Source organism: Phocoena sinus, chromosome 10 (genome assembly GCF_008692025.1).
Source record: "Phocoena sinus isolate mPhoSin1 chromosome 10, mPhoSin1.pri, whole genome shotgun sequence".
NCBI classification, from domain to species: Eukaryota; Metazoa; Chordata; class Mammalia; order Artiodactyla; family Phocoenidae; genus Phocoena; species Phocoena sinus.
In genome coordinates this window covers 86,097,599-86,121,844 of record NC_045772.1, presented here as the reverse complement: position 1 = coordinate 86,121,844, position 24,246 = coordinate 86,097,599, and the positions used below count along the sequence as shown (strand labels likewise).

The 24,246-nt window shown below is 36.5% G+C and overlaps 2 protein-coding genes across 6 annotated transcripts in view; one reads left to right on the top strand and one right to left on the bottom strand.

Annotated features, from left to right (window-relative positions):
• Positions 1 to 308: 308 nt before the first annotated feature.
• On the top strand, positions 309 to 23,373 carry PYROXD1 (pyridine nucleotide-disulphide oxidoreductase domain 1). Of its 2 annotated transcripts, XM_032645074.1 has the most exons (12): positions 309 to 514; positions 3,168 to 3,248; positions 8,335 to 8,454; positions 10,994 to 11,122; positions 13,085 to 13,158; positions 16,156 to 16,316; positions 17,073 to 17,173; positions 18,165 to 18,300; positions 19,199 to 19,311; positions 19,952 to 20,074; positions 21,818 to 21,955; positions 22,965 to 23,373. In XM_032645074.1, exons 1-12 carry the CDS (start codon positions 431 to 433, stop codon positions 23,211 to 23,213), a joined length of 1,509 nt encoding a protein of 502 aa, XP_032500965.1. In that variant the 5' UTR covers positions 309 to 430; the 3' UTR covers positions 23,214 to 23,373. The 2 variants fall into 2 exon arrangements, with proteins under 2 accessions (XP_032500965.1, XP_032500967.1); XM_032645076.1 differs by lacking the exons at positions 309 to 514; positions 3,168 to 3,248 and adding an exon at positions 5,366 to 5,387.
• RECQL (RecQ like helicase) overlaps positions 19,107 to 24,246 on the bottom strand; it is a 37,434-nt gene continuing 32,294 nt past the window's right edge. For 3 of the 4 annotated variants that reach the window (XM_032645070.1, XM_032645073.1, XM_032645072.1), the window contains one exon: positions 19,107 to 24,202. In XM_032645070.1, coding sequence (XP_032500961.1) covers positions 24,053 to 24,202 — 150 coding nt within the window. In that variant the 3' untranslated portion in view covers positions 19,107 to 24,052. The remainder of the gene's footprint in view (positions 24,203 to 24,246) is intronic. The other variant, XM_032645071.1, reaches the window with a different exon arrangement.

Here is a 24,246-nt window from a genome sequence, read left to right as displayed (position 1 = left end):
AAGAGTTTAAGAGCTGAGGCTGTGTTTAATTTCCCGCAGGAACGAACAGTGAGAGCTTCATTTATTCTAAGAACGGTCTGCTCCGTGGAAACACTGGTCTGTTTTTAGACAACCTGCCAAGCCTCTTTTGACAACCCATCTACTTTACTTTGGTTTTTGTCTTATCTTTACCAAATTTTTGTGGGAAAATATACATTCAGCTGTGGCGATAATAACGCAAAACCCCGGAATTGCCAAGCCGCCTCTGCGCTTTAGGAAACGTAGCCCCGGCCGATACGCGAAGAGACTAAGTATGAGCTCCCGGGCACCCGTAGCTCGGATTCTCAGGGGCAGGCGCCGAAAGGGGCCTCCCCGCGCCACTCCCACTCCCGGCCTGTAAACTTTTCCGGCTTCCGCACTGTAGTCCTAAAACCGCTGGGCGTTCGAGAGCATGGAGGCGGCGTGCTCGCCCACGACTGCGGGGAAGTTCGTGGTGGTCGGGGGTGGCATCGCGGGTGTCACCTGTGCGGAGCAGGTAAGGGGGGCGCGCAGGCGGCTCCGCCTCTCCTCCATCCCGGAGGCGGTGGCGCTTGAGGCTCCTTCCCCGCCAGCCTTTCGTAGTTTTTTTCCAGGTCGCTCTTTAGCCGCTTCCTTTTACCCCTTTTACTCCTTCTTGCTCCCAGATATTAGAGACTTTGTCGTGGCCCCAGATGATGTCCTTAGTACCTCGCAGGCTTCGCTTCCGCCTCAGGGAGGAGCGATGGCGAGCAAGTTGTTAGGGGAAACGCAAAGCGGACTGAACCCGGCTCTGGTCCTAGTAATGTCAAAGCCGATGGGGAGGAGGGGGGGGTTACGACTAGTAAGTTCTTGGTCAGAAAATTCGACCCCCTTTCTTAATTAGCTGATTGAATCCCGCTTCCGCACGGCTGCCCAGGTCCTTAGTGCATCATAACTGAATGGTAAAGAAACCCTTACGTAAGTTTCCTATACTTTGGACTCCCAAGATAGAAGAGGTATCATCTCTAGTAATGTTTTTAAAAACAACCGGCAAGGGATTAAATGCAGTGAGGATATGCTTTTCTGATTTATAGTGAATAATCAGACCACGTATATACATGTACATGTATTCCAAAAGGGACTGGATTATTCTGTTGGTAAACAGTAAACAGATGTAATATTCTTATGACATCACTGATGTCATAAGAAATTGAAGAGGTTATTTTCCCTTGACTTTTAATCTTTGGATGTGTAGTTTTCATTTATTCTCTGAGTAAACACCTATAATCCAGGCACTGTACTAAGGGCTGATCAGACTAATACAAACAGAGCATGGTACCTCCTTTTTAGAGACTCACAGCCTAGTGAGTCATGTAAATAAATAAATAAGTAAAAGTAAGTAAGTAAGTCATTTCATCGATGTGTTCACTACCTTAGGGGTACCTGTGGAGTTGGTAAGGAGTGGATTAGGAAAAAAGTATCCTTTATTAAGGGAGTTGTCCTTTTGTCTTAGTACAGGCATACCTCATTTTATTGCCCTTCAATTTATTGTACTTCGAATATATTGCATTGTTTACAAATTGAAGGTTTGCGGCAACCCTCTCTAGCAAGCCTTACTGGCACCATTTTTCCAACAGCATTTGTTCACTTCGTGTCTCTGTGCCCTACTTTGACAATTCTCACAGTATTTCAAACTTTTAAATGATTATTCTATTCGTTATGGTGATCTGTGCTCAATGATCTTTGATGTTACTATTGCAAAAAGATTACCACTCGCTGAAGGTTCAGAGGATGGTTAGCATTTTTTAGCAGTAAAGTATTTTTTAATTAAGGCATTACATTTTTTAAGAACACATTTTTTTTTTGCACACTTAATATTGGCAACTATAGTGTAAACATAACTTTTATTTATTTATTTTTGGCTGCGTTGGGTCTTCGTTGCTGTGTGCGGGCTTTCTCTAGTTGCGCGGCGAGCGGGGGCCACTGTGTTGCAGTGCGTGGTCTTCTCATTGCAGTGGCTTGTCTTTGCTGCGGAGCATGGGCTCTAGGCACGCGGGCTCAGTAGTTGTGGCTCACAGGCTCTAGAGCGCAGACTCAGTAGTTCTGTTGTATGTGCTTAGTTGCTTGTGGCATGTGGGATCTTCCCGGACCAGGCCAACCCGTGTCCACTGCATTGGCAGGCGGATTCTTAACCACTGCACCACCAGGGAAGTCCCTAAACATAACTTTTATATGCACTTGGAAACCAAAATTTTCATGCAACTCACTTTATCGAGATATTCATTTTATTGCAGTGGTCTGTAACCGAACCCAGAATATCTCTGAGTTATGCCTATATAGAGGAATGAGTAAAAAGTTTACCAAGTAGACAAGAAAAGACAGACTTTCCAAAGGGAGGCAACAGTGTAATCTCAGGTGGAAAAGCGTGGCGCCATCCGGAAGCAGCAAAGCTTAAAGCGTATGGTTTAAGCTTTGCTGCTTGGGGAAGATGACCAGAGATGAAGCCAGAAAGCGGTAGAGACCTGATCATAAAGGATTTTATAAATCGTGCTAAGAATTTAACAAAGACTTATATAAGTAGTCAAATGATTTTGAGCAGTGTAGTAATATCAAATGAAAAATTTTGAAAGATGATTAGTTACAATGTGTTTGGAGCAGGGGAAGCTGGTTAATATGAAACTGGAAGGCTAACTTCAAGGTGATTTTAGTAGCATAATAGTGGAAACAGAAAGTGGGGACATAAATTACAGAATATACAGAGGAAAGCAAGATGGAGAGAGTGATAATATTGTCAAATATTATAGAAGTACTTGGGAAAGGTGCTAAGCTTTTAAATGTTTTATTGAAGCTTTGCTTAATTTCATTCTACTAAAGGCAATTGAAATTATTATTTTATAATAAATAGAAGTTGGTTTAACTGTTAATTAAGAAGATAGTTTCTTCTCATCCTCTGCATGATAATTGTTGAGTTTAGTGTAAATGTATTTTTCATTTTAACAATATGAGAGGGGGACATTACTCACCACTACCCCATAAATATGACCAAGACCTTTAGAGGAAGAACAGTGAGTTTTTAGTTTCCTAAGTTAATAACATTATTAAAATTGCATTATCCCTGTCTCACCCCACCATGCCATATGTAGTAATGCTTAGTTATTTATCATATTTTTCCTACTTGTTTTTTTAATAAGTTGGCAATTCACTTTCCATCAGAAGATATTCTCCTGATCACAGCTTCTCCTGTTATTAAAGCAGTTACAAATTTCAAGCAGGTAAGAACCTTTATATAACTTTCTTAGTATTACTCTTTAAAAACTACAATCACTCAAATAGCAGTTAGTGTAATTGTAGTATTTTAATTGTTTAAAATAACAAATGTTCTTTTGATACTCATTTTAAAATCATAGCTCAAAGTTTAAAATTGTTCAGCTCATATTTTAATATTATATTTATAAATTGTATACATGTACTACAGTGCTACAATTGTGAATATTATAATGCCTATGCAAAAAATAAATGAATAAAAAGATGAAAAACATAAATCTTTTCTTCCCACACTGCAATGAAGACTATTAACATAGTCTTTGATTCATTAGAAGTTTTCCCTTTTAATACTCTGATAATAGATTGTATCTTTTCTTTCAGCCTTTTGTCTAAGATTTATTATTTATTCATGTAAAGGTTAGAGACTTGATGTTAAAGAGGAAAAGCAACCTTCTCCCTACCCATCTCCCACAAACACACCTTTCCAATCTTGAAGTATGTTTTATAAAAGTTCTTTATATATTGTCTCCCAGGGAAGAGATCAATATACGGTTAACCTACCCCATTCTCATATATAAACCCCTAAGATTTACATAAGCCCCTAAGACCAAGGGTAATTTAGTGCCATATGTTGCTCTTTATAACCTGCCTAGAGATATGTAAGATATCTTAGAACCTTTGGTACAGCCAAAAGAACTATGGGATTGGGAGAACCAGAGAACAAATTATGGCTCTTAATTTCTAAAAGCAAAAAGTATATATTCAATTACGGCTAAGAGTACATACATTGATAGAGAGATATATAGCTGAGTCTTCTAATGTCTTTACAGAAGACTTAATTTGGTGTAATGATCCCAGAGCTGTAAGACCCGAGTTTAGTTTTTGCCAATCTTTTTTTTTTTTAAGTGTTGTACAGTAGAAGGAAAAGAACTTGGGTTCTAGGCCTAACTCTTATTTACTGGCTATGTAACCTTGGCAAATCTCTGGACCTGAGTTGCATCATTAGGATAATATCTTCCTTGCTTAACAAGATTGTGAACTTAAGATGTACTAATCTATGTGAAAGTGAATTAAAATAAATGTTGCAAATGTTTAGAAGTCTTAGTGTTTAGAAGTCAGAAATTGCATTCTTGTTATCATTTATTGAGCACCTAGATTATTTACCAACCAGTGTGCTAGGCACCCAGGCTATAGAGATTAAAAGTATAGAACATACGTCAAAAAGTCATTAGTGGTTATCCCTGGGGTAAGGGGAAAGTGAGATTTAAAGAGCAGTAAAGAAGGATTTTAATATTTAATCTTTTTTTATAATTTATAATTTTTTATAATCTTTTTTATAAATTTTAATATTTAATCTTTATTATGTATTGTTTATTTGTTTAGTGTTAAAAAGAGCACATGTTCATGACTTGTGTAATTTTTAAAGGAGAAAAAGGATTAATAATAATAATAATTCACATTTATGGAGTACTTATTATGCTATACTTCTAAATGTTTTAAATATATTAATGTATTTAATTCTTAACCCTGTGAAGTAGGTCGTTATATTATCCCCATGTTACAGGTGAGGTAAATGGGTCACAGTGAGGTTAGGTAAATTTCTGAGGTGCATAAAGTCAGGTTTTGAAACTAGGCACTTTGGCTGTAGGGCCCTCATGGTCAATTTCTCAGAATGATTACTTTCTACTGGGACAACAGATATGCAAGAAATAGTTGTCATACAATATGATCATTATCCTGATAGAGGCAAAAAAACTGAGGTAATATTCCAATACATACATATTTATTTTTTTTTTTTTTTTTTTTTTTGTGGTATGCGGGCCTCTCACTGTTGTGGCCTCTCCCGTTGCAGAGCACAGGCTCCGGACGCGCAGGCCCAGCGGCCATGGCCCACGGGCCCAGCCGCTCCGCGGCACGTGGGATCCTCCCGGACCGGGGCACGAACCCGTGTCCCCTGCATCGGCAGGCAGACTCTCAACCACTGCGCCACCAGGGAAGCCCCTACATATTTATTTTTATACATAGAAAACATTGTAAAGGAGTGCCGAAGCCTGCCTTTGCGAATCAAGGAAGCCTTTACATTGGAAGTTGCATTGAAACTGAGACTTGAAAATGGTTTTACAGTGTTTGTAAGAGCGCGAGTGGAGGTAGGCCTGTGCCGAGGTCATGAAAATGTGTAGCTATGAAACATGCCCCAACAGGGACCAGTTCACTGCTGGCGTGTGGAGTGCGAGTCTGAACCAGTAGGCAGGGGCCAGATGGTGACGGGCTTGTGTGCCATGATGCGAAATTGCACGTTATCTAAATGTAGATATGCCAAACTGCTGGAGCATTTAGAGCGAGTGAAAAGACTGGGCTGGAGACGGTAATTTAGTATTCACCATTGTCTCAGTGTCAGCTGATACAGGCCTGGCTTGTACTCTCCCAGGAAGGACACATGCCGGGAGAAGAAGATGGGCCCAGTGGTGGTGTCCTTGGAACACTAAGCGGAGGTCAGAGAGAAAGGAGAACTTAAAAATGGCCATCCTCCTTCTTAGGCTTAGATCTAAGAGGAAAACTGTGAAAGAGCAGTAACCCTAAAGCCAAGGAAGGCAAAAGTTTCAACTAAGAGGAGTGGTCAGTTGTGTCAGATCCTGTGGAATGGTCAGGTAAGATGATGGCTCTAAAGTAGCTATTTCTAGTATAGATCATTGGTGACTTTGAGACAGTTTATACTGTTTTGAGAAATTAATGGAAGGAAATTCTAAAGTGACGGTTAGCATAAACTTTTCTCTCTTGAAAAATTTGGCTGCAAAGGTAGAAAAGATAGAGTGGCAGCAAAAAGAGGACATAAGGTCTAGCGTTAAGTTGAGTTTTATTCTTTTACGGTGGGAAACACTTGAGCCTGTTCACCTGTTGAGATTAAGAAACCAGTGGGGAAGCCTGAAGATGAAGGAGAGCAAGGAATATATAACAAGGAAGGAGTCCTGAGGAGGTGAGAGGCGATGGGATATGGAGCACAGAGCAATGGATTGACTCTGAAATAGTGGGAGTGGGTCAGGGAAGGTGGACACTAGCAAAGAAATGTCTAGATAGTGGGAAAGAAGTAGTCAGAGTTCTTAGTGGTCTCTTTGTGCCTACAAGTAAGGTGATTTACTGAGAATAAAGAGGATAGAGTAAGTTCAGGGAATATTAGACTGGTGAAAGTTTGAAAAAGTCACTGACGGAATGGAATATGTTACTAAGATGTTATTGCTCTTCTCACTATGTTGACATTTGCACTGATGGTATAAAAGCAGTGGTGGCTACTTAAATTGGTAGCCATTTTGTTCTTCACTGCCACACAGTTAGTGAAAAAAATAAAAGCCAGTAAAAAAACATGTTAGTTTTATTAAATCTTGACTCCTGAGTACACATCTTTTTGATATTCTGTATGATGCAATGCGATGTATGCATAAAGCTCTTCGGCATACAACGAGTACAACGTTGTCTCAAGGAAAAGCAGTTGTGCGATTGCTGAGTTGAAGATGAACTAGCTACTGTTTTCATGGAACATCAATTTCACTTGAAAGAACAGCTGACAAACTGGCTATTCATGTTTGGAAAATGAATGAAGTGAGCCTGTCACTTTAAGAAAACAACTGATGGTACTTGTTGCCATTATGACAAAACTAGAGCTTTCAAGCAAAAATTAGATTTTTGGAAAACTCGTTCTTCACTGTGAGCCTTAGAGTACTTAGACTTTTCTCATGAAATTGTTGATAATAATGAATGTGTTTTTTTATATTTATTGATATGAAATGTGTCAGTATTTGGAAGATCTCTGTTAATTTAATGAACCAGTATTGTCCAAACGACTGATGTGTGATGTTCCAGGATCCACTCAAAGTGCAGGATAAACTAATGGATTTCACAGTCACAGTATGAAAAGTTCTTGATACGGTTTCAAATTCTACATTTCATCTATCTTTAAGAAACCATCACTTGTTGAGTTTTAGTGTGGCATCAAGAAGAATGTACAATTATCTGAAAGGGCTGCATATCTGTGTGAGACTGAACTCTCTTCATGTATTGATACTTCAACCAAAACAACGTTGCAGTGGTTTAAAGGTAGAAGCAGTTTGAATGCAGAAGCAGATATGCAGCTATCTTCTATTAAGCCAGATACTAAACAAATTTGCAAAAATGTAAAGCAGGGCTGTTCTTCTCACTTAATTTGTTTTGTTTTAGAAAAAAATATTTTTCATTAACGGTATGTTATATCAGCGTAACATGTTTTTATTGTTGTTACTTTTAAGTGAATTAAGAAATACGTAAATTTCTCAGTTTTAATTGCTAATGCAGCAAATATTGCTAGGTGTAACTCAACAAAAGCTCATCGGGGTCCTCAATCATTGGTAAGGGTGTGAAGGGGTCTTGAGACTAAAATGTTTGAGAACTGCTATAGCCATGCAGTAGCATTTCCATGCAGTGTTTAAGGCCAAATACCAGTCTGAAAGGTGTGTGGTACTTCTATAGCAGACTGGGTATAGGACTAGAGAAAGCAAGTAATTTGGTCTGTGCTTGGGCATTTTCAGGGTAATTAATGGTTAAGGATAAGAGAGCAAGGAAGGATTTGGGGAAAATCCTTCCCCAAATCCATGGCACATCATTCGAAGGAAATGATCCACAATGGAGTCTTAGTGGGATAGGATGGAAAGTGAGTCCAAGAGGATGCTGATGATTTTGGAGAAGAGGAAAGAAGAGTCCCAAGACTAGATCACAATAAGGTTAGCTAGTAAATGAAGAGAGAGAGCTACAAGGATAAAGAAATAGATAAGCTGTTTGATTACACTATACAGAAATAAGTAGTGTTAGCCCTAATTTTCCAGGCCAGGAAGCTGAGGCTCAGTGACTTTCTGAGTTGACCAAGAGTGGTAGGACTAGTATTTGAATTTAGGTCTTAAAATGCAGAGTCTGGCCCTCTTTTCACTGTATATAGTGCAGTTGGCAGACTTTCTTGTTTTATGAATATGAAATAAATAGTGTATAAAAAGAAATGAAAGGGTTTTTTTTTAATTCTTGAAAGGAAAAAAATTTTTAAGTATACATTTTTATTTCTTTTATCTAATACAGGTTTCTAAAGTGTTGGAAGAATTTGATGTTGAAGAACAACCAAATACCATGTTAGAAAATCGCTTTCCCAACATTAAGGTTATAGAATCTGGAGTAAAGCAACTGAACAGCAAAGAACATGTAAGAGGGGTTTTTTCTTAATGACATTTGCCATTGTTAAATCTTGGTGAGGTTTTGCCTGCCTTCCTTTGACCCCCACCTGTTCCACCACCTCCCAAGTCTCTAGCATATAAATTTCAGTGACATTGATTTCTATTAGTATTACAAAAACTTACACTTTTTGTGAGTTTATTGGGTCATATAATTAGCTTAGCCTGGCATTTTAGGTTTTACATTTTAAATTAGCATTAACATTTATATAGTGTTCACTGTGTTTTGGGCACTGTGTTAAGTACTGGGATACAGTAGCAGTGATAGCAAGAACCTACTCCCGGTAGCTGTCAATGTCATAGGGAGTACAGCCATGTGTACGTTTAATGTATGCCCATAGAAGAAAACAGTTGTTGAAATATTATCAAAGCTCTGATGGTAGGTATTCAGAAAGACTCCCAGATTGAGTAATATTTGAGCTATGTTTTAAAGATGGGTGAATTGAGTTCTCCAGGTGGAGAAGGACATTCCAGGAAGAAGAGATTACGTTACGGGTTCAGAGACCCAGAGAAAGGAAAGGGGCATGTGGAAGAGTGAGACTGTCAAAGGGGTTGGGGTGTGGATAAGTAAAGGAGATTGGCCGACTAGCCCAGAGAAATAAGTAAATAAGATTGTGAAGAGCTTTTTATGTCATGTTAATATTGAGTTTATTTTATAATCAGTGGAAAAAATAGTAAAGAGATTCTAAGTGGAGCCAGGGATGCTAAAATACTCTTTTAGGAAGATGGATCTGACAGCAGTGTCAAGGATGAACTGGGATAGAGCAGGTGGCCAGTAGCCAACAACTAAATTAGAAGGTGGTTGTAATAGTCCAAAATGATATAAGGCCCAAACTAAGACAGTCTCAGGAAAGGCAGTACCTCAGTCTCAGATGTCAGGAAGTCTCAGTGTCGCGTGATTAACAGTACCTTCAGATGAGCTTTAGGCAAGATAGGAAGTAGGGTTTGTAGTTGTTTCTCTAAAGCAGCTAACATTTGAGTTTTCCCTTAGGGAGAAAGCATACATGTCACATTTGAAACAAATAACTTGACAGGAAAAAAAAAGTAAGAAAAAGTACCGAGTTTTATCAGAAAAATATTGCAAATCTGAATCCAAACACCGCAGTCATTTCCTAATACTTGTAATGGTAGTACTTGTTCCATAAAACACCCATGTCAGTGAATCTGCTCACTGAGGTAGGCTCAAAAGTATACTAATGAATTGTGAGGGAATTTATATATTAGGGCATTTGAGTGAATCAGAGTGCCACACGTTTCATTTGAAAAGTGTCCTACATAACATGCATTCTGTCATCCATCCTTTGTATTCTTTAGTGAATTAGAAATGATGTGTTTTACCTTCGTCTCTACTTCCAAAAATTTAACAGTAGCCAATGAAAAGTTTTTGTGTTTCTTTTATAGTAGCTAAATGCAAATAATTTTTTAAATTTGGTCAGTGCTTATAACTAACTTCTATTAGTTAAAATTCGAACCAGATTATCTAAAGGAAGACTTGTGTAACATTTCTGTATGATTATACTGTGTTGGTTTATTGGTTTTATGTATTTGTTATGTAGCTGAAGAGTTAGAATGGGTAACAAATATTTCAGTGGGTATGTAAATGCTATTTGGCAAGTTTTATAAATCAGACACATGGCACAAGGTTAACCTCCGAAACCATTCCAGCAAAGTCTGACATCTCTCATAGTAGCACATGCTTATGTATACCTGCTTTCTAAATGCTTCTACTTTTGTGTAGATATTTATTCAGTATTAAGGAACAAAAACAATGGATCTCTGATATGTATTTTTAGATTCATCTAAATTCATTAATTCAAAATTAATATAAATTTACTTTAAAGCCAGTACATGCTAGGATTTAAGGTTAACATGTTTTTCACTTATATGAAAATATAATCCCCAAACAGCATGAAGTTTGCTGGTAAAGTGATTGTTATTTGTACTTAAGAATATAAATACTGTTTTTTAGCACTTCTGATTTTTCAGATTAAGAAGATGTATTGTGACCTCTTCTACCATTCACTACTCCCCTGTACCCATAACAGACATTAAGGTCTGATATGATTAGAATCACTAGATCTTCTTACAGTATCTTCTCATTGAGAGCAGAATGTTCATCAAGGAAACGTTCATCAGCATGCTCAATTTGAAATTTTCTCAATGTTTCCTTTCTAATCTAAGGTCAACATACCTTTCCAAACATGAGATTCCCTTGGTTTTATCCAAAATTTTGTGGGAATATACCTTTTTTTCCCCACGGGAGAAGGACTAATTTTCATCAGATTTTTTAAATGGTTCATGCTTCTAAAGTGATTAGGAATCACCGGATTAGAGAATGCATTCTCTAACAAAGCTTAGTTAGCTTTGTCATTGCTGTAACAAAGTATTGAGTGCCACCAAGAGGCAACCTTAATATATTTTTTGCTTTTGTCTTATTGAATGTTTAAAGTGCAGTTGTACCTATGTATAAATGTTCCCCCTCTCCTCTTTGTTGCTCTATGGTTTTACAGTGCATTTTAACTGAAGATGGCAATCAGCATATTTATAAGAAGCTCTGTTTGTGTGCTGGAGCTAAACCAAAGTTGATATGTGAAGGAAATCCTTATGTGTTAGGAATCCGTGATACAGACAGTGCTCAGGTAACATTTTGACACTGGGTCATGGGGAAGAAACATGAAGGTTTCTTAGACGTTTTCTACATTGGAATCAAAGTGTTCCACTCATAATGTCAATTCCTAAACTGTAGCAGCAGAAGAAAGGTTTCATGACTCATAAACCAGAAAGTAGTTACAATGTTTTATTACTGCCAATTTGAGTTTAGTTTTAGTGGATAGTTTATCTAGTTTTTTAATTCATGTTCTTTCCATTATGTGATATCCCAGAAATAATGTCTATGCTGAAGGTTACAACTTACATTGCATACACATTCATTATTTTACTCTGATCAGGAGTATGTGATTTACATCCTAAATGACGTAATGATCTTTTTCTCAAAAGATAAAGCATGTCCAAAATTTACTTCTCAGCAAAGAAATTAGTTAGTATTCAGAAGATCTTTGTTATACAGAATCATGACAGAATCCTAGAACTGAAAAAGACACTTGTTTGTTGTTCTGCTCAAGAACAGTGATAAACTATCCCAGTAAGGTGAAATTCTATCTTCAGAACCTTGTACAACTTCTTTTGGTAATTTATTTCAGGGTTCATTGACCCTTACTGCCAAAAACCTTCTTGTTTTCTAGTCACAATACTATTGTTTTACCTCAAGCTCATTGTTGTTGTTCTGTCCCATGAAGTGGTAATTGTACATTTACATGATAAGATTTTATAGTCTTGAAAATTGATAGTATTTTCTTCTTAAATAATTAGGAATTTAGACAATACTAGAAGAACTGGATTATGTTCTTGTAAACACTTTAGGTTCATATTATCAAAGATTGAGTTCATAACTGTGTTACAGCGAGGCCCTCTACACATATGAATTCACTGAATCCTCAAGATGATCCTGTGTGACAGTCATTACTCCCACCCTACAAAGAGGCAGCTGAGATGGAGAGACTAAGAAATTTAGCTATACTAAAGTAGTTATTATCAGAAGCATAATCTAAACTCGTGACATTCATCTCCCTGTCCACTGCTCTTTACAGGTCTTTACCTACTGTGTTCAGTGAAGGACAAAGTAGAATTAACTTCAGGTTTTTTTCTTATAAAATTTAAAGAAGTCAATTCAGTGGTTGTGTATTGTACATTACAATAAGTTTTGGGGTCCATTAATAGAAATGGTGACCTGACATAGTAGGAGGTGGAATTTAGCTATTCAGATGTCATCCTGAAGCAATGGGACTAGTCTCTACTTTAGAAAGTACCATAAGAATGACTCCTGGTATTTTTTCTTCTCTCCAAGTTCATTGTGATCCTTTTTGGGGGGAGGGGGGAGGGAGGGAGGGATGGGAGGTGGAGGCATCAATTCGCTGTCTTATAACGTAATAACATTTTAAAATAAATATTAGACATTATGTGCTTCCTACTCCCAACAGCTTTATCTCTATCATCTTAATACTTATAGAGACCTTGAGATATACTCACCTGTTATTTCCATTTTATAGCTGGGGAACCTGAGGTGCAGAGAGGTTAAGCAGTTTGCCCAAGGTCACCTGGTGTACCTGCTAGAGCCAGGGACTTTAGATCTGTGCCCTTAACCACTGTGCTGCTGTGCTTCTCGTTCCTGCAAGTTCCAAGTGCTGAGTAACTGCAAGGAAAGTGTCAATTGAGGGACTAGAAGGAAAGGAAGAATCCTGTTTCCAGGGTCTAGATCAATGTCATGTTGGTAACTGATTTGGTCAAATAGTTGGGAAGGTGGTAAACTAAAGACAGGCTCTTGCTGCAATTCTGAATATAGTGACATAAAAGGCAAGGAAAGGCAGGAAGAGGCCTTGCTATAAAGGCAGTTTGGGGTGAAACATGGAGGGAGCATTTATTATATTAATTGGGATGGTGTGTCCTGGCAGAGTGGGAAAGTGAGGTTTATTATCAGTGAAGCCTGTTGGGTCAGGCATTACCCACTATTACAAAACACTCTTTTCATTTTCTTTTTGATACAGGAATTTCAGAAACAGCTTACAAAAGCTAAGAGAATAATGATCATAGGAAATGGTGGTATTGCACTTGAACTAGTGTAAGTACCTGTATTTGAATATTATGTAAGAATTGCTCTGTGATTCATGTGATTGACAGACTAGAAGGCATCTTGTTATCCTAAAATCAAAGATAAATATAATTGTTTTTCATACATTTTCAAGGGGAAAAGTCCACTTTATTTTTTTAGCTTTCATGGAATTCATAGTTGCAAAATTGACCTTATAAAACATAGGAATTTCGGGAATGCTTTAGGTCTCAAAGGGTCTGACACTGATGACTGTCTAGATTTGACCCATACATGTGTTCTTATAAGCACATACTGTACTGAAAAACAACTGAAAACGTGTACACCTTTAGAGGTTTCTGGTGATAGTCCCCGCGACTTTTTATTGCTTATACCCATCCTGCTTCACTCATGTGTGGTACCTGTCTGGCCGATGAAACGCAAAGTGTTTGTGAGTTCTATTTCAGGGTATGTGGTACTCCTAGCTCTTGGTTTTTGGAAGTTGGGGATTGTGAACACCTTAATGTGAAATACTGTCATCTTAAGATGATACTTCAAGTTTGGAAAACATTGAGGACCTGCTGTGGTCTACAGAGCATTGATTCACTTTCTTTGTGATTTTATCTTTCAGCAGATGGCTGACATGGAATAGTCTAGATATTTTTCAGGCCAGAAAGTTGGGTCTGACTACAAAGAGGACAAATTTGTATCAAAATAAGCAATCTGCCAAAGCCCTGTCTTTTCTCACTTTCATTCATTCCAACTCTGAGACTAGGTTTTTGCCCCTCCTTTTTAGAGGATGGTGAATCCCAGTGGAAACCTGTAAGAGTTGTTGGATTGCCTGAGTACTAGGTGTGGCAGTCATTGTTTTAATTATGAAGTTTGAGGCATTGTATGGAAAAATGCAGAGAAAAAACTAGGGAGTCAAGACCAAACTGGGCCAAGAGGAGGGAGGCATACATTTATTGTAAGAGGGGCTTCAAATCCTTATGTACACCTGACAGATTTTCTCCATCAGTTATCACCAAAAGTATAACTTAATACTATTATTATTATTATTCACATTGAAAAGCTTTCTCATTCAAAAATGTTCAGTTTCACAACATTTAATCCTATTCCTCACTTTCTTTAGGTCGGAGATTAAAGACCACATACTTGGATATAAAACACATAATTTTATATTCAGTAAACTCTGGTAGTTTAAGAAAGCTCCCATATAGTGTTATTCTCTCGGTTTAGGTTTACTGACTGATTAGGCCTTTGTCTTCTCTTGATGAAAAATGACATATCCAGACTCTTTCTGCTTTTTAATAACCCCCGTGTCCCACTGAGGCTAATGTTGATTTTCTTCAGTATACTTTTATTTCAGTTATTATCTCTTCTTTCCAAATGTAGGTTAATCCTTTCTTTTTCAAACATAGTTTTTCATAATTTCACAAAATTTAATACTTCTGTTTTTTAAGAGTGGTTTTAAAAATGAAAGCAGTATTTCCCCTATGGGTGATGATACCTTCATGCTTACGCATCTTTCTGAGGACAAGTTCATAGGGTAAGAGGATTAGAGGGTGTCTCGTGAGGTATGGCACACCCAGGAGTCACTTGTGGTGACTACTTACAGTAAATACGGCTCGCTGGTCTAGCATCAGTATTTTAAGCTATTCTGATATGTGTTATGTTTGTGTTTAAAATACAAAAAAAATGGTAATCACAGAAATTTCTAGTTTATAAAAATTAAGGAAATCATTTCATGGTAACTGTGTGCCTATATGTAAATTGACATATAAAATTTATCACCAGATGTGTGTGTGTTCTGCTTTCTGCTCATCAGCAATGCTGTATGACCTGAGCAGAGTTAAGATAAAATGTTCTCCAGATAATCTGACATTTAGTAACTATAAATACTCTTTGCTGGCATAGGAGAGGAGGAAAAATAAAGGCCCATTGGAGAAAGCAAGGGACTCCTTTACCATATGCCAGAAAGCATGAACATCAGGTGATCTGAAGTCAGATGTACTAAACCTTCTTTCTTTTATCACCTGCTTATTGATCAGCCTCGAAAAGTCATATAACCTAACTTACATCAGTCTGAGATATAAAGATGGTAGTACTTTTTACCATAAATCAATGTTAAAAATTAATAACACTAATACACTCTTATTACCATTGTAATTTCAAATAAAATCCTAGTGTAGTTAGGATGACCATATATACTGTGTGTATATATTGTCCCAATTCATTTGTACCAAAATAAGTAGTAATAGCAGATAGATTATAATGAACTTCAGGGACCTTGTGGAATGAATATTAAGAAAATTACGTTCTCCGTGTCCAAACCTAGAGATAAAACTGCAGGAGCTCTGGCTACCTCCTGAACGGTAATGGAAGGTGGCTTCCTTGGCCATTCCTTTCTTCCTCTAAGATCCTTCATTTTTCTGTGAACTGGATCTTTCTTTGGCTAGATGGCTTGGAAATTTCTGAGGTGAAGGGAATTCACTGCAGGGTAATTATTCTGTTATAACAAAGTTAAGATTTTAGTTTCTCTCTCTCATTTGCTCCTTTTTCTGTGTCCTTCCATAATGTGCTTTGAATACATAAAATATTTGTTAGCAAAGAAGTCAACTGTTCTCAATATTGTAGCTATATAACACGTATAACATCTGTCCGTTCATTACTGATTAATCTATAACTAGGTAATAAGCAAGGCACTGCTCACTCCTGGGAACCCTGGCGGACATTCATATAACTATCCTGTAGAAATTAAACACTTTGAAGTGATGTTCAGTGCAATGAAATTTTACCTGATATTCAGTACATATATTTGTCACATATGTTTTTTCAGTAAACTGGTTACATTTCTTGTATTATTTATTCTACTTAGCACGTATTATCCTGAAAGAGTGTTACATTCCTCTTTATAATCATTCTTTCTCAGTTTGCCTTAAAATAGTTTATTTACATTTGCCTTAAGAGATAACTGTTATTTGTAGATACAAAGAGTTTTTCTTCCAACTAACTTTCATATTCCTTTAGGTATGAAATTGAAGGCTGTGAAGTGATTTGGGCCATTAAAGATAAAGCTATTGGGAATACTTTCTTCGATGAAGGAGCAGCTGAATTCTTGACTTCAAAGCTCATTGCTGAAAAACCAGAGGCTAAAATTGCACAAAAAAGAACAAGATATACAACTGAAGGTAAATATAGCATCTAGCTCATTCATTCACGGATGAAACTGTATCTTTTTAACCATATAGAAAAAGGCTATAAGAAAATTTAGCAAAAATATTTTATTTGGGGATAGGAATTTTATTTCTATTTCCTTATGTGATGTTTAAGATTTTATTTATATATATGTATAAAATATTTATAAGATAAATATATTTACATATGTGTATGATGTATTTTATATGAAAAATATGTATAACTAAAACTGGCAATTTAAAGTAAATTAAGTAAACCAGCCCATCTGCATCTTTGCGGACAGATGCTCCAGTTGGACAATACCTAAGGTAATTTTACTAAAAATGCAGTGAGTTTAAAAACAAATGCAGTTTTTTTAGTTTAAAAGAGCTTTTTTATTTTTTTTAACTTTTGGCTTATAAAATTGAGCAAGAATTTTGTAAGTTTTGGGGGTACTAAAAATTGACAAAATTTTCAAAATTTGATGTCTAATTTTCTTACCTTTCATATTAACCAGTGTATATAACATCCATAAAACACTTTTGAGTGTTTATACACAACACTCGATTGAAAGATTACCCATTTTATAGCTCTACATCACAAAATATTAAAATTATGATTAAAATGATTAATATAGATAAGTTTAGTCCTGCTGTATGAATGTATGTGTGAAAATTATTACATTGCCTAAAAACTTCTGAACAAAAACGTAATTCTCTGCCTGGCAGTTTTTATATCATTTGGATTTTGAATTGAGTTTATCCCTTCAGGAAGGAAAAAGGAAGCACAAACCAAAGCTAATGCTGGTAATACAGGCAGTGCCTTGGGACCTGATTGGCATGAAGGGTTGGATCTTAAAGGAACAAAAGAGGTATGTTTTCGTATACTGTTTAAACGTATCTAAATGCAATTTTAAATTCTTGAACTGTTTGTTAAAGACTGGTTATAAGCATATAGTCTAAGAATTGCTAGGTCACTTTCCTTAAAATCCATGGTTCTAGGAAAGGGCTTCAGTGCCACTTGGCCCCATTGAACTCTCCAGAGACAGAGATCTCCATACAGAGACGTTAGTGAATACACCCGTCCTATTTTAATCTTTTCTCAAAGGTCACTTTAGATGTAGTATAATATCTTAAAGGCTATTAGATAGATTCTAAATAAAATACACATTTAACATCCTAATTGCATAAGCAGATGACTTGCTTTTACTCATTTTATTTACTAGATATTTTAGTTTTTTAATAGCTGTTAAAAGGCTATGATATTTAAATATTGCAAGAAGCACGCAGTCCTTATTACTGTGTATGATACCTTTTCAGCCTTCAGTAGGCTGGAAGGGGGCAGGCTTCACAGTGTACCTAACTTTTGTGATGGAAATTACACAAAGTAATTTATTCCTGCACCTTCAGGTCCTAAGCTGAATGGTATTCTTAACCTGGGAACTTCAGTTTAGTTCAGTGAACATTTATTGAGTATCTCCTACCTAACTGGCATTTTACTAAGATTCTGGAATATAACAATCTGGGATATATCAACTTTTTTTTTTTAGTCTGTAACAGCTGTAATTTAAAAGAAATCTACGTGCAATTATCAGGGAAGCTCATAGTAAAAAGTATGCCCTTGGTGCTACCTGCCAGTTCAACTACTAGATCTCTTTAAGTACTGACTGAGGTTCTGCTTATTTCTTTCCAACAGAAACTGAGAGCCATGCTTGTGGGCATTCAGTGTGTTTTCTTTTATACCACAAGAATTATTTTTTCTGTATGTTTTTATAAGCGTATTATAAATTTTTTCTTCATCGTCAGTAACCCAGATCATTCTTTCTAGAAGTATTATAGTGACCAGTACTTCTTTTATTTTAGTTTTCTCATAAAATCCACATTGAAACTATGTGTGAAGTAAAGAAAATCTATCTTCAGGAAGAATTTAGAATTTCTAAGAAGAAGTCCTTGACTTTTCCAAGAGACCATCATAATCAGTTAGTTATAGCTGACAAAGGTAAGTGATGAAATAAGAAAAAAATAAACACTTATTTTAAAAGAAGACAACTTAATATTGCTTTATTATATTTAGAAAACAGCTTCATATTTCCATATAAAACTTAAATGTGAAAAGTAAAAATAAAACCATAATTTAATAACATAAATCATCTTGTTTTCACTACCTACTCTTTACATTTTCTAATAAATTGTAGAAAGAGTAACATCTTACGTAGGGCTCATTATGTTTTGACCATCATAACGTGATGAGTTAATCAGAATATCTTGTGAATCAAGACAAAACATAAAAACTAAAAGAAATCTGATACTCGCAAAGGTGAAGTGACATCCTCAAAATCAAACAGAATGAAATCTATAAATTTGAAACTAAGGCACAGATCTCTTAAAATTCCTATTCTACACTCCTGTGAGAATTACTCAGAAATACACTCACCCAAACCTACTGTATGGGATATCCCACTGCTCTGAATTCTTTGAATTTTTTCATAGGAAAAGAGAGTGTTAGTTTGAATGTGAATAATAAGGGAAAACATTGAAAAGTGAGTAACCTAGTTAGACTAAACTCTCAATGGAGTATAATCTATTAATAAAGATTTTTAAAGAAATAATTTATAAAGTATTATCAATTTAAATTTACTTTGTTAGAATTTCTGTCTAAATTTGAAGGAAAAATGTTTAGAATGCCTGCCATGGTTTTGCGATTATACCCAAAATAAGAAGATGGCACTGATGACATTAAAAATTGTTTTAGCAGATGTACCTATAAATATTAAGAGGTGTTGTTTTAAAGTCATCTCCTGCCTTTTTCTTTCTTTCTTTCTTCTAGTCACTGTATTCACATAATGTTACAGACGGTGGTGATTACACTTGAGAATAATTTTTTTTTTTATTTTAAGAGATATGGCCTGTATATGTGGAATTGACCAATGAAAAGATATATGGCTGCGATTTCATTGTCAGTGCTACAGGAGTTACACCAAATACAGAACCTTTTCTCTGTGGCAACAATGTAAGGTGAAAATTTTTGTCCCACTGTGAACACTTTTAAAGTATTGTTTATGAAGATCTCTAATTCTCAAGCATGAGTAATTGTTCATTGTTCTGGCACAGAACTGTAATTTAAGACGACTGAAAACAGTTTAGTTTATATTCATGTCTTGATTTGCAATATTTTTTTTACTGCTTCAAGTCCTTAAGCAGTTAACATCCCAGCCTAAGTGTCATTATTAAGGGGACATAATGCACAGTTTATCTAAATGTTGGTAAGAAACTGATACCTCCTATGAATTCTTAAAAGTGATTCTTTTAGAGAAGCCAGCTTGTATTTTTTGCTTTTTAGCATCTGAAGGTTACAAAAACTAAGGAATATTTTTGTAACTATGGGTGGGGTCATCATATGGTTATTGGCAATTTTTGATGTTCTAAGAATCTTAGGAATTTGAAGTTCTAAGAATTTCATGGGTTCGTCTTAGTAGGAATTTGAGTGCCTGGAAATTCAGCTTAGTTGTCTAAACTTTGCAGTTTAGCCAACTTTTCTCATTAAAGATCAGCATATCAACGTGTAGAATTTGACTTGTTCTTTTACATTAGAATGAAAAAGTCACGTTTCCTTTTTCTTACCCCGTATGCTTATGAGGAACATTGTTTAGTTTGATGTAGGAGAAGACGGTGGCCTGAAGGTGGATGATCACATGCACACGTCCCTTCCTGACATCTATGCTGCAGGTGACATCTGCACGGCCTCCTGGCAGCCCAGCCCAGTCTGGCAGCAGGTAAGCTGGCATAGGTGGTCACAGGTTTTTATCAGAGATTCCATCTGAAAATAAAGGAACTGCTACCAGCATATCCAGCCTTCTGGTTTTCCAACTTTTCTACTTTAAGTGGGAAGCTATCATTGAGTTTTTTTGTCACAAAAACAACAAACAAAAAGAACACTAGAATTTTTCCCTTTTGGTAAGTGATTATATAGTGATGGAATAGACTGGGATGTCTTCTGATTTAAAAAGAATTATGATGGTTACTTTGCTTTTCATGCTCAGATGCTTATCAGCGGTGTCCAGTGGAACTTTCTGTGATAACAGAAATGCTCTGTATTTCGGCAGTGTCCAGTCAGGTAGCCACCAGCAATGTGTGTACTAAGCATTTGAAATGTGACTGAGGAACTGAATTTTAATTTTACTTTTAATTAAATAGTCATGTGGCTAGTGACTATGATTTGGGACAGCACAGCTTTGGATGAAAAAGTAGCAAACTGAAATTAGAAACCATACATTCTGTTTCTGACGATCTTATTCCCGTGGGAATTATTACTGAAAGACTGTTCCCATAGTAAGCAGAATTCCTCAGCCTAACAACCCCCTTCTAACTGGACCTAGACTTACTCCTGCCCCGACAGTGTTGCCTGCCTTGTAATGGTGGAGCAGAAGTACTGGAGGAAGATACTCAGCGGCCAGAGGTGGGGTTGTTTTAGTAGGAGTAGAGACAGAGGTAGATGTTAACAGATGAAAGAACCAGTCAACGCTTATCTTGGTGAAAGACCAGCTCCACAGGTAGGCATGTTTATTCAGATTAACTGTGGAGTGTGAAGTAGTGCAAGAACCAGATATATTCTAAGAAGCAGCTTTATTATTTAGTATGTTTTAACATACATCAGAGATAGCATCAACAAGACAGTGATTTCAGCCATAATTCTAAAATGCTTCAAACTAGCTTTTTTTTTTAGTTTTCTCTACAATGACATCCAGTGTTGTTTTTATGGCATGTCTGTCCCAAACTCAATTCGGAATTGGAGTTCATGGGATTTTTTTTTTTTTAACATCTCAGCCCTCTAAGGGTTGAATCTAGGGAATATGTATATTATTATATCCTTCATGTGCCTCATACTCTGATACAGGAAAGTCCAAAAATAAACAGGGGTTTCTTACTTTGAGTGAATCTAATAAAGCTTCATCTCTTAATTTGCAGAAGCAGTAAGTACACTACTTCATTTGTTTTATATAGTCCGAGACACAAACTAAAGGGACTCGGAGGTTAGAATACATTAGGTAACAGTGCAGCAGTGTAATATCGCAGGCCACTTCTGTTGGCCGCTCTCTAGTTGTTACCGTGCTCAGTTTACTCTGCTCCCTTACCGTAAGCTGCCTCTTACTTCTTCAAACCCAACCTTGTTTAGAGAGGAGACCGAATTTTTTTTTAAAACTCTATCACTTCTACCAGAAATGCTTAAAGCTCATATCCATGAGTATGGTTATTATTTTTTGCACACAAAAAGACATTTGTTACCACACATGAGGTATAAGAATGACCAACACCAGAATCAGCTGGTTAGTGTGGATGGCTGATTGCTTCTGTGGCAAAGATGATTCAATCAATTACCTAACTAGCTAGATCTAACTGTTCTCAAGGACTGTCAAGCACTGAACCCCTTTAAGGAATTTTACTAGGTTAAGGTGATAACATTTTTCAAATGATGATAATAAAAAGTTAAATAGCATAACCTTTTTTTTTTATTTCAGATGAGGCTGTGGACCCAGGCTAGACAGATGGGATGGTATGCAGCCAAGTGCATGGCCGCAGCTAGTGTAGGCGAGTCTACTGACATGGATTTCAGCTTTGAACTTTTCGCTCATGTAACAAAATTTTTTAACTACAAGGTAAGATAGATAAGCAGATGAGTGCCTTTTCTGCTTGTTAGTTTTTTGGGGGTTTTTTTGCGGTACGCGGGCCTCTCACTGTTGCGGCCTCTCCCGTTGCGGAGCACAGGCTCCAGACGCGCAGGCTCAGCGGCCATGGCTCACAGGCCCAGCCGCTCCGCGGCATGTGGGATCTTCCCGGACCGGGGCATGAACCCGTGTCCCCTGCATCGGCAGGCAGACTCTCAACCATTGCGCCACCAGGGAAGCCCCTGCTTGTTAGTTTTATAACTAACTAATTATGATCATCTGATTTTCTCACATGAATAAACATATGGCTTTAACCACTTTACAAAAAATGACAAATTTCCTCATTTCTTGCAAATTTATACCTGGTTATTATTGCTGGGCTTAATCACTAATCATCTGATAATCATAACCTACCTTCTCACTATATTATTTTATAGTTCGGGGGGTTGGGGGGGAATCTCTTCCAGATTTGTTCCCTGTTGGTGCATTTCTGAGTTTTAGTTGCAATTCACTCCTCCTTTTTGAAGAGAACTAACAGCTGTTCATACTCAAGAATGAGCAGGTACTTCCCCCTACATATTATCTTATTTAATCCTCTGTACATCACTCTGAGTCAGGATTTTTCCTCCTAATTTACCGATAAGGAGAAACACATACAAATATATACATACGGTTCAGGGAGACTAAACAATTTGCCCATGAAAAATCAAATTCAGCTTCTTACTAAATCTTTAAATTGTGACTCAAGGCTAATGTAGTCTACCTCCTACATATTTGTATATTCACTAGGTATTTTTAATGTTCGTACAGGTTGTATGGTAGTGTTATCTGTAGAGTAAATGCATGCCATGCAAGTGTTTTCTTTGGGCTCTTCCGAATGGCACTTTTAGCTGTAAATTTTCGTGACTAGATTTGCCATTCTAGGAAAACACAAAATAACTGCATATTCTGTTTCTTTTTCATAGTCACTAAAATAATTGTTTTGTCTTTCTCTATATAGGTTGTATTGCTGGGAAAATACAATGCACAGGGCTTAGGTTTAGACCATGAATTAATACTGAGGTGTACCAAAGGACAAGAGTACATCAAAGCCGTCCTGCAGAATGGGCGAATGATGGGAGCGGTCTTAATTGGTGAAACTGATTTAGAAGAAACATTTGAAAACTTAATTTTAAACCAGATGAATCTTTCAGCATATGGAGAAGATCTACTAGATCCAAATATTGATATAGAAGATTATTTTGACTAAAAAGGGCATTTCAAGGGCTACATCGAGTTCCAAATAAGACAAAAAAGTCACATGCCAATAAAGTAAATTGACTGACTGCACTGATTTAAAGATGACCATCTGAAGTTAAAAATACAGAAATACGAAGATTTTAAAAATAAATAAAATTCTAAAGATGAAATCAGTTCGTGTCATTTATTTATAGATATATTTTTTTCCTAACACAGAACTGACCACTTAAGTCTTAAGTATTCATTTCTGTGTTTTTAAACTTAGACACATTCATTTGTGATTTAGATTTGGAGCAAATTTAACTATGTCGTTATCTACTTAGTCAGCAGTGTGGTCTGGTTAACATACCAGAGCCATTCTCTGTGAAATGTCAAAGTAGGGCTGTGGTCTCAAGCAGCTCACAGTTTTATTTTACTTCAGTAGAGGTGTAGCATACTTGCTAATGTTATTTGTGTGGATACCTTATTCCTTTTTTATTTAGTAAAATACTCAGTATAACAACATTGTTATCAAAAGACAGTTGTGTCAAAAGAAAAAAATACAACTAGTTATGGCAAGGCATAAAGAGCTTAAGGTAGTTATATGAACTTACTCTCTTAAGTATTTTACATTTAAAGGGTTTTACATTAAAATGATGTATTTTTCCCTTGTTTCATACTGTAAATTTATACAGTTCATGATCTCAAAATTTCAAAAGGTCTCAAGTCTTCAATACTTAAATAAATTCTGAAAATATAGCTCCATATGAATAAAATATTAATGAAATTGTCTTAAACTTTTGATTAACTACAAAACTAATGGTGTATACATGCATAAACTTCTTCTTAGAAGATTTAGAAGCACTCAACTCATGCATTATCAATTTTTCTTTTCTTAGCCCCTGTAATCTTACAATCAGGTTGCTGAAGCATGTTCCCCGACTTCTGGAAGTTACTTGGAGTTTTTTCTTCCCTCTTTTTATCAGCTCCTTCGGAATGACAACTTTGAGGTGATTCAGCCTACAAAACAACAGCAAGACAAAACACTGGTAAAAATTCAGCTA

Excerpts from the sequence above, each read along its gene's own strand:
- PYROXD1 (XM_032645074.1), top strand. The coding sequence starts at position 431 with ATGGAGGCGGCGTGCTCGCCCACGACTGCGGGGAAGTTCGTGGTGGTC. Across the intron at positions 18,301-19,198 it reads GTTAGTTATAGCTGACAAAG|AGATATGGCCTGTATATGTG; the intron begins GTAAGTGATGAA and ends TTTTATTTTAAG. Across the intron at positions 19,312-19,951 it reads CTTTTCTCTGTGGCAACAAT|TTTGATGTAGGAGAAGACGG; the intron begins GTAAGGTGAAAA and ends AACATTGTTTAG.